This window comes from Lotus japonicus, chromosome 1, assembly GCF_012489685.1.
Source record: "Lotus japonicus ecotype B-129 chromosome 1, LjGifu_v1.2".
Classification (NCBI taxonomy): Eukaryota; Viridiplantae; Streptophyta; class Magnoliopsida; order Fabales; family Fabaceae; genus Lotus; species Lotus japonicus.
In genome coordinates this window covers 129,251,780-129,271,774 of record NC_080041.1, presented here as the reverse complement: position 1 = coordinate 129,271,774, position 19,995 = coordinate 129,251,780, and the positions used below count along the sequence as shown (strand labels likewise).

The window sequence follows — 19,995 nt, the reverse complement described above, 5'->3', positions numbered from 1 at the left end:
TCTAGATTCCTTACACTCAAGACAAACGTTACCAAAACTCATGTACACTAGGGAGAAAAAAAACACTGGAATTATGTGCACTAGGAATTTAAGTAAAAAATCGCCAATAACATCAAGAACCGTAATCCAGAACCCTGGAATCCATTGGTAGCATCACATTATCAGGTTTTGCCCTCAAGTCAAGGTACCTCACTGCCATCTTCAATGAAAAAAACTAAGCAAACTCACCCGTGTAGATCATAAAACCAGTAGTAAGTGGAATCTAGAAGAGCCAAATAATTTCAATGAAAAATAAGAGATGCAGCAGAATTTTTTTACAGGCCATCCAAGATCGTGGATACAAAGTTATCATAATTAATTTTTTTCTTCAGGTCCAATCCTAATTAAGTTGAAATCAGCGAATAGATAAGTATACAAGACACCGCATTGAAGAATTTAAGACATACCACGGTGAAGATTTCGAAGAAAATCATGAATAATATTACCTGAGTCACTAAACAGACATAAATGACAACACCAACTAAAGTTGTAGATCAAGTCCCAATCTATGTATGGAAGATCTGGATTTGGGAACCAAGTATGTAATCTACTGTTGTTTGTCATTCGTACCATCTAGTTGTTGTTCCCCGTTGTTCTTTGGCTTTGCAGGGGCCACCTTGGCTGGGGTTGAACGCTCTGACTGCGAGAATAGGATCAAGACGTGCATGAGGCCAGTAACAACAGCCAAACATAAAGTTGAAAATGCAACACCCTTCCACGACGATAGCAGTGAAGACCATTGTAGGAACTTCACAGACCCTGCGATAACCAGACCAGCCCAAGATAGAGCAACCTGCACCAAACACAAAATAGATGGGTCTTATTGGGAAAACATCATCAATACAAAAAAGTTTCTAGACAAGGATAACTGATAAATAAGAATGCTGGGCTGAAGAGCCAAACTCTGAGAAAGTATCTCACCACAAGAGACTTCATTGGTCGACCAGTATCTTGCAGCTCTTGATCGCTAAAAGTGTCGTCAGCTATGTGTTTGTCTAGCAACGCATCCTGGTGTCACAACAGCGAAAATGAACAACATTACCAAGAAATATAGAGAAAAAATCAAAGCACAAATAAATAGAATGCACAATCAAGCTATCTCTGAATATACTTTCTTCGACCCTATGAAAAAAATATAACAGGCAAAAAGTTCAATCTGCACAAACCTTGGCCACAAATATATCTCGACACCATTGAGAAACAGCTTCATCTGATTCCGGCAAGTCCTTCATCAAATGTCGCTTGATATGAACTTGCAACTGAGGTGGTAAACATTAAGTAAAATTTTAATTAAGAACAATGAAGAATAGTATGTAAAACAATTTGTGCATTTTTGCATAATAGGTATAATCACAAAGGAATCTCTTGTTTTTCTCTCTCTTCCCACACAATTATACCAATTGAAATCCCACATCAACTAGAAACATGGCCAAAGTAGAGCTTATAATCTTCAGCAATTCTCACCTGGCATGTTAGTTTTTTGGGATTGAGTTGGGCCTAGTTGAAATGCAAAGTAGTACAAGAGCCTATCTTAGATCCAATATTAGGCCACCTAATATTGTTGAAAAATCAACGTGCCTTGTGGTGGTACAATCAACCTGGCCCCGTGACTTATCTCCCCCCCCCCCCCAAAAAAAACAAGAGTCCTATGCTCTCCACGCTGAATAGGTGTCCAGTCCTAGGATTGGGCAATCCTACCTGATGAACTAGCTTTTGGAGTTGAGTTTGGCCTACCCCAAATTCAAGAACACCATTCGTCTTGTACCAAATAGTAAGGCTCTTAAATTAAACAAACCAACAACAAAAAATTGTGACTTGAAAGGAAGATTGCACTTCTGTCTTCCTATGAGAAGATTAGCTCTTTTATATAACCAATGGGATAACAGAGAAGTCGATGCATAATAATATGAGACAGAGACCAGAGAAAGAATTGAGAGTTCAGATGCAGTTATTTCTAAACGTTAACTTAAATTGGCTTACCACTGAAGGTTGCCCCTTGAAGAGTCTTAACATTGTGGGAGCAGGTGAACTCTTGGGGATAGCCACTGTTACATCATAAATGGCAGGAACGAATGATCGCATATGACTTACAGCTGAAACAAACCCCTGCAAGCAAATAAAAAATGGGTAAAAATGTCAGATCAAATGACAGAAAAGTATAAAAAGGGAGGGCCTAATATAAATCATCATTATCTAGAATATACAGAAAGGCATAGCAACGAATTAAATTTGGAGAAGAAACAAAAAAGTGAAAAACAGTGGGTCATTTTCACTATGTAGTTAGGATAGGAACTCAGGGAAGATAAATGAGAAACTAATACATATTACCTACAAAAGAAATGAACTGTTTTATTAAAAACTGAGAATATGAAAAACCTTTCATTTAAACTTCATAACTTTCTGAAGAATCCTTCCATTATGAACCCATATTTCTAAACCATATCCCCTCTCAATACTAAATTCTCAATCTGTACCTAATCGACATACCATAGGACTAATTCCTCTAACTGCCTCCTTCCCCTCTATCCTAATAGATCAAAATGCTTCAAATTTAAACAACTTATGTTTAGCTACTCCTCTTGAATCATTTCGTTTCAGACCTCAAAAAATTGCATCAATCGATTCACTGTGACCATATGAACCTAGCTAGCATGTGATTCATGAATGTATTATCCACAAAACCACCAAACTGAATTGAACTTTTAGCTAACCTTGCCCGCTAGAGTGAAATCAACCTAATCACAAGCAGAACAATAGTAACAGTTTCATAGACAATGCGGCTATGATTGGCAAGTGATAGATGATATGTATAGAACAGTTAAGCCTGGTAGCTATATCAGATCAAAATAGTATAGCTTCAAATCTACAAAACGTATAAAAAAGATATGCAAGGGAAGTTTAAAGACAAATTAAGTGGAAAAAATAGTTATACATCACCTTAGTTCTAGGAATCAAAACATTTCTGGGAACAGGCAATCCAGTGGAGGTTGCATATTCTTGTGCAGCTAAGAGTTTGGCCTGTGTAAAGCGTGTTCCTTCTACAAATAGAGCCAACCAAAATGGAAGAGGGAAATCACTCAACCGCTGGAGGCCTGACTGCAGATAGAATAATGAAACACTTAAATTCAAAAATACAAACTAAAAGCTTATTCGGGGGTTCCTAGTCATTTCATATATATTGCTGCATATGTAAGAAGAAAATAATATGGCAAGCACAAGTAAGTATCTTTATGATAAAAAAGGGTATAGCTTATAATTATAATTTAGAAACCAGTACCTTCAATGTGCTTTCATCCTTGGCCCAACTTCTCTCCAAAAAAAGATACTCAGAAAACCACATTGACCAGCCAATTACCTGCATATATAGAATTTAGCACAAATACCAATATTGAGAGAAATAACTGACATATCATACTTCTAATGCTTTACTAATTCTAATTACAAGCCAAAATTATTCCTGTGATCAGAAAAACAAGAAATAATCTTCAAGGCAGGTAAATTGCACATAGTACCGAAAGTGAAACATTCAAAAAAGAATTAAATGTTATTATTTCCAAGGACTAAATCAAAATACTCTAGAGTGCAGGGTACACTTTTGGTGATATCTTCTTAATCATAGAACAAAAAGACATCCAATCTTTTCATTTCGAAAGTAGAAGTCAAACAAAGCATACCGGAAGAAACTTTGATGATTTCTTCATCACAGCTAGAGTACTGCCAAGGCAACCTGAACGCTGTTGGATAATGTTAAATAAACTGTCAGCAGATGAAGGACAAATCAAATAAAAAATACCAAATTTAATTATACAATAGCATACACACAAGTAAGGCATAAATATTTGGCATATCATGATAGCATCAAACAATGAACACTTTAAAGCTGCCAGTGCAAACACAAATGAATTTTGTGTTAAATTTCTTGCACTGAAGAAGGTCATACCAAATAAAACAATCACCTGAGCTAAAACCCAACCAACAAGCCAATCAATATCACTTCTGTGATTGCATATGACAAGTGCATGCTCTTTACCTAAAAATCCACAACACAATCAGATACTTAAATAAGCAAATGTTGAACAAAGGTATTCACCCTTTCATTTTCCAGAAGCCATGTATAAAAGCACAACACAAGAAGAAAGAATGAAGAGGGGATAAAAGTACCAATTAACAAGTGCATAGGTTAATAAAAGACTTACCCATCAACCGAAAGGTTTCATGATCTGTATATACTTCAATCTGCAGACAGAAAGTTCCAAATGAAAGAATTGATTATTCCAAAATAACAGAATAAACTCTTCAATTACTATGCATAAGACATGCCTTTTAAATAACCATTTTTCTTTCTTTGAAGAACTTAACAATAGAAGATAAATGAAAATACCAAAAGAACATAATTTCTTTGAGTTCCATCCATGTGTTATGGCTATAATCAACCAACTATGTAAATGATTAGCATTGAAAAGTAAACAATTTCAAAAGAAGCTCTTCAAAAGATTGCCCGATGGCGTAGATACAAAAATTGGAGAAAGGAATTATCCTCTTCAGTTAAGATTTTATTTCTGAAGATAACTCTAACCAAAGCTTTCATTTAACAAGAAGAAGTTCTGGTTTGTAAACAGAAAATGAAAAACAAAAGCTTTACCAAAAAGAGAGAAAAAAGAAAATCTATGAATATATTGAATCATGCCTTGTGAGTACCAATATGCACTCTATCTCTAAATCTCTATCATTTTTGCATCCATTATGTATTTAAATTTACCCATGAGGGAGGGAAAAGATGAGAATAAGAATAAGATAATAAATCCACCTAATCTCTCCAGTCATATGAATTATACCACTATATATACATAGCATGTCAACGCATGCTTTTCCTTCAACTTTAATGCCAAAACTGCAAGTTATCCTAGAGTTTCAGTGCATAGTGTTGCTAATTGTGGAATGAAATAAACACCCTATACCATCACTACCAACTACCAAGCCCATGGAAATGAGAAATAGTCAAATGGGCACAAATACCAAAACTGCCATAATTTAAAATTCAGTTAATTGCTGCCAAAGGAATCATGGAGAAGTGGCGATAGTGTTCCCTTTGTTCAGATAACTTTAAAAAATAAGTACCGGCTAGATAGCATTAGCTTTTAGAGCTGGGAAGGTTTATTTCTCAATGAAACAACCTTCACATCTAATTGGACAACATAAACTAAAGGTCATAATATGTTCCTCCTTGTAGGTCACAAATTGGACAACATAAACTAAAGGTCATAATATGTTCCTCCTTGTAGGTCACAAATGCCTAAGGTAGCCAGATTACACAGGTCATATCTTACCATACCACCCTTTTGTGGAGAAGGTAGAAACGGTCAGGCCCAAAAGTTGTCCAATCCTTACAGGTTTGTAGCAAACAAATACTTTTTATGTATAACATTTAGAACTGATTTCATAACTTCTAGAATAACACATAGAGTAAGGCAAAGGGAAAACAAACTATGCACCCAGTGAACAATTAACTAAGGTAGAAAACGGAAATGGTGCTAAAAATGATTGGGAAAACTTGACGCTGGTTATATACCTTAACTCCAGCCCACCAATCAATAAGCCATACAAGTTCCAGCCACAACAGTTCTGCTATTTCCCGGTTGATCCGCCTGTACAAATTCTTTGACAGTGGCCTTACAACGACATAGCATGTTGCCTGTAACAAGAAATCATAAGGTCAAACTAAGTGATTGATGTAATTCAAGATGTTTCTTAAATTTTATTTTTAGCTTTTGCTTCACATTTCATTTGTCTTGCACACACACACATGCTTTCATAGTTTCATGCATATACATAACTAATTTTCTGCGCTCTGGATCTGTATCCATGATAAAACAAATTAACATACTTGAGGAATAGTGTTTAGCTCTTTCAGACCACCAGTTGAAAATTCCTTGGTGTCATATGACAAATTAATGCTACACACAATCAAACAGTTCGCCAGAGCACATGTAGCTCAGGGAAATGATTGTGGAACCTCCCTTCCGAATTTTTTTAATACATTCGAACACCAACACGACCAGATGGTTCCTCTGAACTACTCAAGCTACTCACAAATTGTTCCCTAAACATTGGGCAAATAAAATAAGCCCAGATATAAGGTAAAGCCCCCAATATTATCTTCTAATTAACAAAGGAATAACAGCACTGAGCCCATGCCGTATGATGAGGCCGCCATAATGGCTGAATCATATGAATGGCAATGGCAATACTATGAAATTTTGAAGTAACCCCAATGATCAGAGCTGAGATCCCTGGCCAGATTTGAATTATTAAACATCATTTCCCCTATTTAGCAGCAAAAACAAGTGCCCTATCATGACATACTCCCATTTTCATAACTACCCAACAACCAATAAACCAAAATCTAGTTGGGGTTAGAGATTTTCACACAAAGACCTTGGCTTTTGCATATAACAAAGTTCAAGAGACACCATATGCAAAGAGTAAATAAAACACAAGACAAGATTTGCATGTCCATACCCAGTTGTTAAAAAATTGAAAAAAAAAAAATCTTCTGGTGAATAAATCCTTGTTCATACAACACCACAATCAGAGAAGAAAATGGGTTACCTGAATGAGATTAACGATGAGGCCTGAAGCGAAGAACAGCAAACCCAATGGAACAACGACAGCTGCTGCTGCAATAGCCATACCCACTCTCTCTCTTTCTTTCTCTTCCCCTCCGACACAAACAACAACAACGGAAACTCCGAAAGGGAAAGGAACACAACACAGAGAGAGGGTGGGAATGAATGGTTTTTTGGATTGGATTAGGTTAGATGTTTGGATACGATGAAAGGGATTGTTGTGCTGATTCAGATTTGGGGATTTTTGAGGAATGAGGATAGTGTTTGAATCGAATTGAATTTTCGTGAACAGAGCCTTCAATTCAATTCAATTCAAACATTGATTTGGGATTGGTTTCATTTCATTACCGAGGAAGCGAATGAAATGAAACGCCACAAACTGGTTTGAGGCCTCAATTTTTTCTACTAATAACTTCAAGCCTGCACTCCATTATTATTTTTCCTAACTAATTAATTAACCGATATTTGTTATGAGTAAATAGTTGATCTCCTTAAGCATTTAATTCAGGTTCGATGTATATTTAAGCGGTGTGGACTGTGCTTGGAGTTTGATTTGTTGAGAGATTCGAGTGGATTAATCTCATAGATACCAAAGTTTGTTGCACGTTACTTCCTCCGTTCCTATTTAACTGTTCACTTTAGGGGAGACACACATATTAAGGGTGTAATTAATTTTGTTGATTTTTATAAAAAGTGAGGATTGTTTTCCTAGTTTACCCTTTAAAGTGTGTGTTATCTCTCCTCATTTATTGTTCTGTTAAAAACATTATATGTAAAAACATCATTTAATGCTCTCTTAAAATGCTAAATGAACAGTTATATAGGAACACATTTTTTTCTTCAAAGTGGACAATTAAATAGGAACGGATGGAGTATTACTTATTAGTACTAAACTAGTGTCCCCGAATGATAGCTCAAGTGGTAAGGGTTGGGTGAGATGAAGGGTGAAGGGTCTCGGGTTTGAATCCAAATGAGAGATTAATATACTAACATTTTTTTATGGATAGTTGGGTGAGTTCGGCTTCTTCTGCGAGACTGCGACCACTGCGGGATAAACCATGTCTATGAGATCATATGTGGCAAAAGTATTTAAATATCATGCACTAGCATAACTCTCACATTAACAACGAAAGTCGAACACACAACATTTTAAAAGAAAGTGACTCGTTGTTACCCGATCAACGCATTATTTATTTGTAATATTATAGAAAAATCTTTAATCATCCATTCACAAAATATTCACAATGATTTGATTTTTTATTTAAAAATATCCATAACTATTAAACTAAACATATGTATCCAAATTTAGGTCATGATAGGTATAGCGAACTTGGTTAAATTCTACCAAGTTGTTTGCTGGACATTTGAATGCTCTCTTCCTATTCATGTTGGAGAAATGAATTCAAACTTTTGGTAAATGGTTATTAGATGAATTTAATTGGTAAACTTTTGGTAGTTAGGTTGGCCAACTAATTTTTCTTCTTCATCTGCAGGTCTGTCACTCAAGCATTGTGGGAAATTAATGCCAACCTCCACCGACCCTTTCATTTATGTAATGAATAATGATGGATCATGGATGGAATGGAACCTCCGTATCTGTAGACCTGTGTTTCCTCCTCTTTGAGATGAGGTTAACACTAGAAAGTAGAGACAAGCAAGATGGAGTATATTTGAAGAAGAGTCTTTTTAACTTTAATGGCTTCCAAATTGATCAATACTATGTTCTTGTAAGAAAGAGTCCAAAAAAAAGGAGAGATCATTAGATTTGGCACCCCAATCATTAGAAATGTCACCCCACTTACGGAAACTCAGTTTCCGAAATATTTCGGAAATAAGGTTTCCGAAGCAGTTTTTTACTCAAAAGTATGGTTTTTTACTCAAAAGTGTGGTGTTAGATGTATTTTGAACTAAAAATCACGAATTAATTTCGGAATCTAAGATTCCGAAATAATTCGGAACTTGAAAATCCGAAAATTGGGGGTGTGAAATCTAATGGTTGGGGTGGCAAATCTAGCTCTCAAAAAAAAAGGGCTATTCGTGTTCCCTATGTTTACTTCCGCGAATTAGCTGCAACTACTTACTGCCTTGGTTGTTGTTTGTTGGAAGTATATTTTTGTTTGTTTGTTGCAAGTATAATGACCTTTATTAAACATTTTGAATTTTTAAGATAATTGGTTGTTTGAAAGAGTTCTATGTGACTAAACGGTATAGAGTTAGATAATTGTCACTCTAATTCTTCTAATAAAAAGTCAAATATCAACACATAGTATGTGAGCATCTGCATTGTCCATGTTTCAAGCTCAAACAGGCAAGTTCAAGCAGGCTTGTGAGTGTGTGTGTTTTTAGATACGTTGATTAATGATTACTTGAAGACAACTTTCGGCGATGACTTAATTGTTAGATGATTTGTTTTTGGCTTAATACATCAGAAGGCCCTTGAAATTATAAAGGGAATCAGTTCCAGGGCCTGTAAAATTTTCGCATCAAATTGGGTCCCTAAGAATTTTTTTTTAATTCAATTAAGACCAAATCTCAATTTTGTCCTAGTCATCAGTGACACCTGGCTTTTATAATTTTTTTTTAATTAAAAAATATTAAAAAAATAATTTTTAATTCCAAGTCAACAAAATCATCAGAAAAAAAATTTAAAAAACTTAATAAAAACCTAATCTAATAATCCTAAACTAAACAACCTAATAATCTAATAAACCTAATTTAAAAATCTAATCTTCAACACCATCATCTTCATCCTTCTCATCTTCAACACCCAACACCTTCATCTTCTAAACCCAGCAACATCCACCCCACCTGCAACCTCAACATCCACCTCTCTTTTTCCACAAAACTCTTTCTCTTTCGCTGAAACCGCTACCACCTCTCCGATCTGAAGACTTGAAGCGAAGGTGAGGATTCGATTTCCCCTTTCTCCCAGAAACCGCTACCACCTCTGAGATCTGAAGCTTCACGTTATGGTGATGGAGATTACATGAAGGTGATGAAGATCTGAAGCTTCGCAAATGTTCTCTCTGTTTCTCCACTGCAATTTCGTTTCTGGTTCTGGAATTCTCATCCCAACGTCACTTGAATTGTGGAATCTGAAATTTTCAGTTTCGTTTTGTTGAAAAATTCTTCAGAGAATCAGAGATAGAAATTGCAAGAGAGATAATAGGGTTTTTGTGCAGAAGAGAGAAAGGGGCATTTCCATTTCAATGTGATTTTAGCTGCATACTCTTGGTTGGGGTGGTGGTTGGGTTGAAGCTGCAGGTTGGTGGAGGGTTAGGGTTGAAGGTGGTGTCGGGTTGAGTTTCTTGGTGGGGTGGGGGTTGGGTTTTTTTTGTTAATTTATGATTTGGGATAAAAAATTTAAGTTTTCAAAATTTTCAATTAAAAAAAATTAGAAATGTCACGTGGAAAAGCTGAGTAGGCTAAAGTTCGAGCCACATCATCTGTTGGACCACTTTGTCCTTAATTGAATTAAAAAAAAAATTTTAGGGACCCAATTTGATGCGAAAATTTTTCAGGCCCTGGAATTGATTCCCTTTACAATTTCAGGGGCCTTCTGATGTATTAAGCCTTTGTTTTTTTACAAAGATTAGATTTTTTTTCGAGGATAACTTTTTGGATAAGTTGAATCCTCAATGATATATTTTAAGTGTTAGACTTCACATTTTTTATGGGGACCTGTGGCTACTTGTGTGGAGGTGGGGGTTGGGGATGAGGCGAAAATTCACCCCGCCACGAGGATGGGACAGGGAAGGGATGCAGGGACAGGGTGTGCGAAAATTCACTTTGGTTTGGTTTTTTCTCTCATTAGTGAGAGTTTTCTTTTTATCAATTTTATTTTACTTTGTTCTTATCTTTAGTTCTCACATTCTTCTTCCTCCAACCTCCACCAATTTTCAGGACCTTTTCACCACCGCCCTCTTCCCCTATACTTCCCCTCTCATTGCCAATAACCACTTGTTTTCGGTGAGGTGCGGATGAGCCGCCCTTTCTCCTAGCCAGAGGTGTAGCTGCAGCTCAAAGTGGGCAAACAATTAAAACATTGAAGTAGCAAAATGGAAACATGAAAAATAAGACATCTTTCAAGTAGTAAAATGAAGACATGAAAAATGAAACTACTTTTATTCAAGCAATGATAAATCTTTGGGTTTATAATGTGGGCTTTTCACTTTATTTTTGTTTTTCTGTTGTTCTTTGTTTGAGCATTGAGCAAGCATGCTATGAGTCTTAGGTAGCGTTTGGTGACGGAACGGAACAAGACAGAACATAACGGAACGGAACAGAACAAGATGGAATAGGAAAATAAAATAATGTTCTATGTGTTGTGTTCAGTGTTGTTAAATAGCGGCGATAGCAACCGCTACCCGCTATAGCGTAGCGGGAATTTGCTTCACCGCAATCGTTATGCCGCTACATAGCGGCCACCGCGATAATCGCGATCGCGGCCGCGAACGCCATAGCGGCGTTATGCCAGAAACGGAAATAAAGGATTTCATGGAATTCAAACGTTTTTCTGGCTAGTTTTTAGGGTTTTAAAAACATAATATAATGGGCCACCTCCTATTAACGCTAATTCCCATTAATTACCCTAATTCCCTAATAACTATTCCCTATATTAACGCTTCAACTCTCCTCTCCTCTCTTTCAAATTCTCTCTGGTTCTCACTTCTCAGAGACTACACTCTACAGCACGGTTGCAACTTGCAAGCAAACCTTCTCAGAGTTTCTGCTTTCTGGTGAGTAGATCATACTCTTTTCCGCATCCTCTCATTCCTCTGTTTTTTGTTGAAAACCTATACTCTGTTCTTCAATGTTTCTTCTTCCTTTACCCTGTTTCACAGTTTTCTTCTCTGTTTTTCAATGTTTATTCTTCCTTTAACAGTCATCTTCTCTTCTCTTTTTCTTTTATTTTTGTTCAAAACTCATGATCTGTTTTCCATTGTTTCTTCTTCCTTTACTAAACTTATAATATCTTGTTTCACGGTTTTCTTCTCTGTTCAAAACTCATGTTCTGTTTTCCATTGTTTCTTCTTCCTTTTCTCTTAACTTATCTCTTACGTATTCTTATCTCTTTAAATTGTGCTCTTTTGAGACTTGCATTAACATTATGTTGTTTTAAGTACTTTTGTTATCTGTTTTGAGCTGTTGGACAGCCTTGAATTATGTTGTTTTGAGACTTTGAGTTAAAATTATGTTGTTTTTAGCTGTTTTTTGTATAATATTGTACTTATTTTAACTGCTATTGATAAGTGCAATTTTAACGTGTTTTTCATTATCATTATAGGCACTTATTTGACCAGTATGCTTGCATTGTTGATCATTTTATCCCCAAAGTAGCTTGCTTAGAAAATATTTAGTTTTAGCATAAAAATAATGTAAATATTATGCTTTTAATATTTAATGTCTTAATTTTGATGTAGGAGTAAGATGATCACTTGAAGAAGGCTTGAATCTTGAGCAAGAAAATAAAGTGAGGAAAGTTGGCTCAAATTTAGCTTGAGCGGACTGGAAACAGAGCTGAAAAATAAGCAAAGGAAAGAGTTCACTCAAAAGTTGGCTCAAGCCACCACTTTACAGTAGATTTTCAGCATAGTTCGCTTGAGCCAACTTGAGTTAGCTTGAGCGGACTGAAGGCGGTCTTAACTACTTCAGCATGAAGAAAGGTTCGCTCGAGCCAACTTAGCTTGGCTTGAGCTAACTAGGGTCGGCCAAAAATTCTATAAAAGGCAGATCACGAAATCTCTTCCAATCTCTTCCATTTTTTTCCTCCCTAAAACATTCATAGGAGGCTGGGCTTCATGGAGGAAGGGTCCCTGGGTCTAGGATTGAAAGATTGAAGCTCCGGAGCGTGGTGGCGACCGCCGAAGGACCGTGACAACCTCTCGGAGGCGATGGAAAGCTTGGGAAAGCTTCCATCGCCGTAGATCCTTCGTCGTTCTTCTGGGTTTCATCTCTTCTTCCTTATCCCTTGTACATGTTGTTTCTATTTTTGTATTTAGATTATTGAAACTTGATTCTTTGATTTGTTATAAACTCTTTTCATGAATGTAAATGATAATCTTTCATGTATGGTGTTTCTTTCTATGCTTCATGCTTCTAACCAATCAATTGATAATCAAAAGAGTTCACTAATTTATAAATAGATCGGAAGGTTGATATGAATTAGTGTATGCTTAGTTCAATGAAGGTAGAACACCTATGTCTTAGGTCACAATTTGTGTGTTAAAGTTTTGCTTTATGTGCTTCAAGTATCAGTGATTTGCGTTAGATTTCCGAGGACTAGCATGAGATCGGGAGATAAATGCAGGTTCGGTTCAAGAGAGAAACCACTCACTGAACCAATTGTCTTAAGGTGAGAATATCTTAGGTAAGAGCAATAGTGGATTTCCACGTGATAGGTGGGGTTCTGAGTTCTAACAGGAGTTTCCGGGTGAGAACGGAGATTCGCAAGCCTAGGATACCTTGTATTAGGATAGATTGGTCATTGGGAATGTCTTTGAGAGAGAACTTGAGTTATATTATTCCTTTTGGGTTTTCTAGATGGTAAGGGATTACGTCTAGGAATTCCAACTTATAGATTCACCTAGGCTAGGGATAGTTAGGTGGATAGCTCTCGGCATCATAAGTGAAATGAACCATTACATAAGTGTTTGAGTTGAAAACAATCAAAGGACTAGGTGACGACATATCTAAATACATTTTCTTCTTTGTTACCTCAGTAAACCTTCTTTTACTGTTTTCTTTTATATTCAAAATCACAAAAACAATTTATCAAACATCTTTGTATCCGCTCAGATCAATGTTTAACTGGTAGAACTAATGTTCACACAATCCCTGAGGACGATAAACCTGTATCTGCTTTGCTATGATTGAATCATAAGGGTTTAGTTCCAAAGCAGTACTAACAAGGAAAAAACCTTTATCAAATTTGGCGCCGTTGCCGGGGATTGTGTTTTGAAATGTTGGTGAAACTAGTGGAATGTTGATTTGAGTTGTATATAGTGTACATATTCTATGTTTCATTCTTATGTGTCAATTTCATTGATTTGATCTTGTTCTTAATGCTTGTTGTAGCTTGATCACCTATAACATGATATGAGATTTGGAACTCTGTAAATCAGACCTAGAATGAATCAACTATTGAATCTAATCTCATTTAGGTTCATTAGTCATGAAATGACGATTTTGATACATAGGTTTGTTGTATATATGTTAATTGTGCATAGTTGTTGTTTTCTTATTCTTGTTTTCTTGTTTTTGTTTTTAAATTCCCTAAGGATTCCTCACTTTCGGTTCTTGAGCGATCTTTTGCAAGTTTTCACGATGAATGTCCTCTTTTGAGTTATTTGAATCGCTATATAACCATAAGTTTTGGAAATCATGAGTTTTTGTGTGTTTTAGAACCAGGGTAGTGATTTTGTGAAGTTATGCTGAAATCTGAGTTTTTATGAGCTTCACAAGTTTTATTTATCATATTGAGATTGTTCAATGAGTTTGGAACTAAGAAATGTGATTAAATCAAATTTTGGGGGTGTGACATGTTGAATTTGCATGTGGAATGGAATGTGAATTGGATCATGTGTTTTTGATGCTAACAATCTTCAATTGAGACTTTACACAAGTCCAAAATAGTGTTTTTCATACATAGGGATGAATGGAAAGCAAGGATGGTAAGTATTGTAAAATTTGAGGTATGAGGTTGTGTTAAAATGGAACAAATCCATGCCCCTAAGTGAATTTGCTGCATAATTATGCAGGTTGCTCTCCAAGACCTTTGAGTTTTCTTATGTTGGTGTTAGTTTAGTATATTTATGTATTATATTTTGTGTATTGTTGTTTTGGTTTGTTCAATTTCAAGTTTAGTGTGTTTTAGCACTTTTTGAGTTCATAAGTTGAGTTTTGTCTCTTAGACTTTAGATTTTGCTTTTGTGGAAAGTGAGCTTAATTGTGCATTTCTAGATGTTCCACAAGGTTCTCATGATCCATATAGAGGTTTGAATGAGTTTTGGGGAAAGAAACTTGAGTAAATCAAAATTTGGGGTAGTGAGTTGTGAAAAAGTGGCAAATAGCATGTGAATTGAACTTGAAGTGGATCTTGTGTTTTTGAAGCTAACAAATTGAAATTAAGATTTGTCACAAGTCCAAAATAGTATTTGAAATGCTTCTTGATCATTGATTAGCTTGAATTATGCTTGGAATGAAATTTGAGGGTTAAACTTGTGAAAGATCGGAAAATTCCCCTGCACCCTACTATTTTTCTGCATAATTCTGTTTTTCTCTGCATAATTCGCTCAAGCGAGGATAGTTTTGCTCAAGCGAGTTCCTCTGTGTGAAAATATAGCTCAAATCTGTAAAGTTCTCGCTCGAGCCAATCTCAAGCGAGTTATGAGCAAGCAGTCTCGCTCAAGCGAGAGCTAGCTTTGCTCAAGCGAAATTCTTGTTTGAAAAAATAGTTTTTCCTCTGGAGAGTCATGCCTTGAGCAACCATCGAGCCAGAATCTCGCTCAAGCGAGAGTGAATTTAGCTCAAGCGAAATGCTAACCCTGAAAATGAATTTGTTACTGGAAAAGGTTGGCTCAAGCGATGCTTAAGCGAAATACATACTCAAAAACATTGTTTTGAGTTTTGAAGTGCTAAAAAGGGTGTTGTTTGAAATTTTATTATGCTTAAGCTCATAATTTGATTATTCTTACCTCTCTTTTGTGTTCTAACATGGTTTTAAGTGACTTGAAGGCAGGTTTATGATGATATTTACATTTGGCTTGAGGACAGTCCATATCTCTTGAAGGGGGTGAGAGCTTTGATGAGCAACCTTGGATCAAATGCAAAGCAATATGAGGGAGTACCTTTTGTTCTTCTTTCTTTTATTTTTAATATCTTATTAGCATTTTGGTATATATATAAATTAACACTTTGTGTAGTCATTAATATCTGATTGATTTCATAGGGCATGGTTGATGAAATATCAATTAAATTGCATGATATGTGTTAAAATGTGAATTAAATTGTTTGATTCTCTGATTTAATTCGTGTTTGCACTCAGAGATAGCATGATTTGATATGATTGTATGATTCACATGGAATTCATAGGCATAACATGAAATTTTTTGAAAATCAGGGAATGCTTTGAATCCAAACCAATGTGAGGGAGTGTTCCTATACACTTGTGAGCTGAGAGACTCCTCATTGTGTTGCATGATTGGTTTTGTTTGAGTCTTCGATTATCATTGTTGTATGCAATTTCCTGGAAATGATCAAGGCATATTTTGTTCGGTATATACAGCCACTTAGCCATATAGCCTACCATTTACATGTTAATTCCATTGTTAGCCCTTTTAAGCCTGGAAAAGAATATTTTTCTGATTTGTTCTTGTTTTTAACCTTGAGCCTTAAAAGAAAAACAATGATCTCACCAAAGCTGAATGGGTTAAGAGAGCACTTGTTCATGATATGGTTGTATTCAAGTTGGGGGGAGAAGAATAAGTGTGCTATTTTTGTGTGGTTTGTGTATCAATCTGTTTGTACGTACTTGAAAGTAAAAAAAAAAAAAGAGAAAAAAATGAAAAAGGAGAAAAAGAGAATTAAAAAAAAAAGATAGATTGATGAAAAGGGTGAAAAGAAAAGAAAAGAGTGGTGAGTGAGAGAGTTGGTAAAAGCACTAGAGTAATTTATCATTTATGGTTGGTTTGAACTATGATTGCTCTCTTAGCTTGTTGAGTACCTTGCATATCCAGAAAAACCAATTTTCTTTGAAGCCTCACCAAATTACAACCCTCAAAGACCTTATAGATCCTTGATTGAACATGCAGCCTTGATAACTGCGGAGACAGATAACAAAATTGATTTCTGTGATTCAGTGAGTGAACTGAGTGAAACACTCACCTTAGTTTGAACATAATGAACTGATGAGTGAATGAGTATTCTTTGGTTAGATAGGAATGCATTGTATGCCTATTGATTTTCAGTGTGGATGTGCATTAGTATCGTTGTTGTGTTTTTCTTTTGTGGGCATCACATTTCTGATTTTGGATCCTTCAATTTGAAACTCTTAAAAAATCTTGCAATTTGAGCTTTAAATAATTCAAAGACCATGCCTGTTGAATGAAAGTCATGACCTTTTGTTTGAGGACAAACAAAGTGTTGAGTTGGGGGGAGTTGATAAGTGCAATTTTAACGTGTTTTTCATTATCATTATAGGCACTTATTTGACCAGTATGCTTGCATTGTTGATCATTTTATCCCCAAAGTAGCTTGTTTAGAAAATATTTAGTTTTAGCATAAAAATAATGTAAATATTATGCTTTTAATATTTAATGTCTTAATTTTGATGTAGGAGTAAGATGATCACTTGAAGAAGGCTTGAATCTTGAGCAAGAAAATAAAGTGAGGAAAGTTGGCTCAAATTTAGCTTGAGCGGACTGGAAACAGAGCTGAAAAATAAGCAAAGGAAAGAGTTCGCTCAAAAGTTGGCTCAAGCCACCACTTTACAGTAGATTTTCAGCATAGTTCGCTTGAGCCAACTTGAGTTAGCTTGAGCGGACTGAAGGCGGTCTTAACTACTTCAGCATGAAGAAAGGTTCGCTCGAGCCAACTTAGCTTGGCTTGAGCTAACTAGGGTCGGCCAGAAATTATATAAAAGGCAGATCACGAAATCTCTTCCTTTTTTTTCCTCCCTAAAACATTCATAGGAGGCTGGGCTTCATGGAGGAAGGGTCCCTGGGTCTAGGATTGAAAGATTGAAGCTCCGGAGCGTGGTGGCGACCGCCGAAGGACCGTGACAACCTCTCGGAGGCGATGGAAAGCTTGGGAAAGCTTCCATCGCCGTAGATCCTTCGTCGTTCTTCTGGGTTTCATCTCTTCTTCCTTATCCCTTGTACATGTTGTTTCTATTTTTGTATTTAGATTATTGAAACTTGATTCTTTGATTTGTTATAAACTCTTTTCATGAATGTAAATGATAATCTTTCATGTATGGTGTTTCTTTCTATGCTTCATGCTTCTAACCAATCAATTGATAATCAAAAGAGTTCACTAATTTATAAATAGATCGGAAGGTTGATATGAATTCGTGTATGCTTAGTTCAATGAAGGTAGAACACCTATGTCTTAGGTCACAATTTGTGTGTTAAAGTTTTGCTTTATGTGCTTCAAGTATCAGTGATTTGCGTTAGATTTCCGAGGACTAGCATGAGATCGGGAGATAAATGCAGGTTCGGTTCAAGAGAGAAACCACTCATTGAACCAATTGTCTTAAGGTGAGAATATCTTAGGTAAGAGCAATAGTGGATTTCCACGTGATAGGTGGGGTTCTGAGTTCTAACAGGAGTTTCCGGGTGAGAACGGAGATTCGCAAGCCTAGGATACCTTGTATTAGGATAGATTGGTCATTGGGAATGTCTTTGAGAGAGAACTTGAGTTATATTATTCCTTTTGGGTTTTCTAGATGGTAAGGGATTACGTCTAGGAATTCCAACTTATAGATTCACTTAGGCTAGGGATAGTTAGGTGGATAGCTCTCGGCATCATAAGTGAAATGAACCATTACATAAGTGTTTGAGTTGAAAACAATCAAAGGACTAGGTGACGACATATCTAAATACATTTTCTTCTTTGTTACCTCAGTAAACCTTCTTTTACTGTTTTCTTTTATATTCAAAATCACAAAAACAATTTATCAAACATCTTTGTATCCGCTCAGATCAATGTTTAACTGGTGGAACTAATGTTCACACAATCCCTGAGGACGATAAACCCGTATCTGCTTTGCTATGATTGAATCATAAGGGTTTAGTTCCAAAGCAGTACTAACAAGGAAAAAACCTTTATCAGCTATGCGGTAACCGCTATTTGCCCGCGACGCGATCCGCTAAACGAAATAGCGGATTTTTGCCTCGCGATTTTCCGCGATCGCGATTTGACAACACCAGTTGTGTTTGGTAACTCCAAGTCAATAGAATAGAACCATGATTTTAATTACATATATAACCCTGCATGTTTAATATTTGATTTAGGAAAACAAATTGAACTCAATTGATCATTTTGCATAGAAACCGTTTGTTATTGCTTATTTCATGAAATAATCACTTATTTCTTTAACTTATATATTGTTTAAGTTGTTTCAGTATACTATTGAAAAAAGCAGAAACCTAATTATCTATTTAAGCTATTTTAAGTGCGTTTATTTAGATTAAAAATATTGATTTTTAACTATAATTTTTTTAAGAGATTTTGAGAAAAGCATAAATTGATTCCTGTTCGACTACTCTAATTAAAATCACTTTTTTTTATCTCCCATCATCTATCATCATAGATTTTCATTATAAGCTAAAGTAATTGTTTCAAATAATTTGTTTTCAGCTTCAGCTGAAACAAACACAAAAAGTGATTTTTCCAAAATAAGTTGAATTAAACGCATTCTAATTGGCTCGTTTATCATTGCTTACAAAAACTGATTTAAATTTTGAAAAAATAATTGATTTTATTTTAATTAAGTTGATTCGTGTTTGATTACTCTAATTAAAATTACTTTTTTTTTATCTCCTCTCATCTATCATCATAGGTTTTCATGATAAGCTAAAGTAACTATTTCATATAATCAAATAATCTGTTTTCAGCTTCAGCTGAAACAAACACAAAAAGTGATAATTGATTAAAAAAGTGATTTTTCCCAAATAAGTTGAATCAAACGCACTCTAATTGGTTTGTTTATCATTGCTTACAAAAAGTGATTTTACTTTTGAAAAAAATAATTGATTTTATTTTAAGTGATTTTTTTGAAAAAGTAGATTTTTATTTAACTTTGTCTACAAATATAATAATTGTTTTCAATTTTATAAGTGATTTTAAACTGTTTAGATACATAAAATTTCAAATATACATTAGGGGTATTTTTGAACTTGCAAAAGTTTTAAGAGGGTGTTTCGTTCCGTTCCACCCTTTTCCAGGGAACCAAAGTGTCCCATTCCTGGAGCCTTTTGTCCCTTTCCGTTCCATCTTAAAAACACGACAAATACAGAACGAAACCCATGTGTCATGTTTCGTTCCCTTCCACCTGTCTACCAAACGCTACCTTATTGTTGCATTTTATGCATTGTAATATTTCTCTTTTATGAATTACTATTTATTTTATGTAAGTGTCATTGGGCTACCTTAAGACTTCAAATATGATCTACTTTGAAGAAAATAAACAATGAGTCAACGCTTGACCAAAAAAAGTGAACAAACAGTCAAGGTCAGGGTGTATTCATTTTATTATATTAAAAATAAAAATAAAAATTAAGAAAAAATAAACGTTTCAACAAAGTTGCCCCAACGGTCGAATTTGTGA

At 35.4% G+C, this 19,995-nt stretch overlaps 1 protein-coding gene across 1 annotated transcript; it reads right to left on the bottom strand.

The window, feature by feature from the left end:
* Positions 1 to 252: 252 nt before the first annotated feature.
* On the bottom strand, positions 253 to 7,068 carry LOC130730658 (1-acyl-sn-glycerol-3-phosphate acyltransferase 2). The gene is made up of 11 exons (XM_057582722.1): positions 6,649 to 7,068; positions 5,609 to 5,731; positions 4,236 to 4,275; positions 3,996 to 4,069; positions 3,714 to 3,773; positions 3,317 to 3,394; positions 2,977 to 3,135; positions 2,020 to 2,145; positions 1,206 to 1,298; positions 961 to 1,047; positions 253 to 832 (listed from the first exon to the last, which is right to left on the bottom strand). The coding sequence occupies exons 1-11, from the start codon at positions 6,727 to 6,729 to the stop codon at positions 587 to 589; spliced, it is 1,167 nt and encodes a 388-aa protein (XP_057438705.1). The 5' UTR covers positions 6,730 to 7,068; the 3' UTR covers positions 253 to 586.
* Positions 7,069 to 19,995: the final 12,927 nt, after the last annotated feature.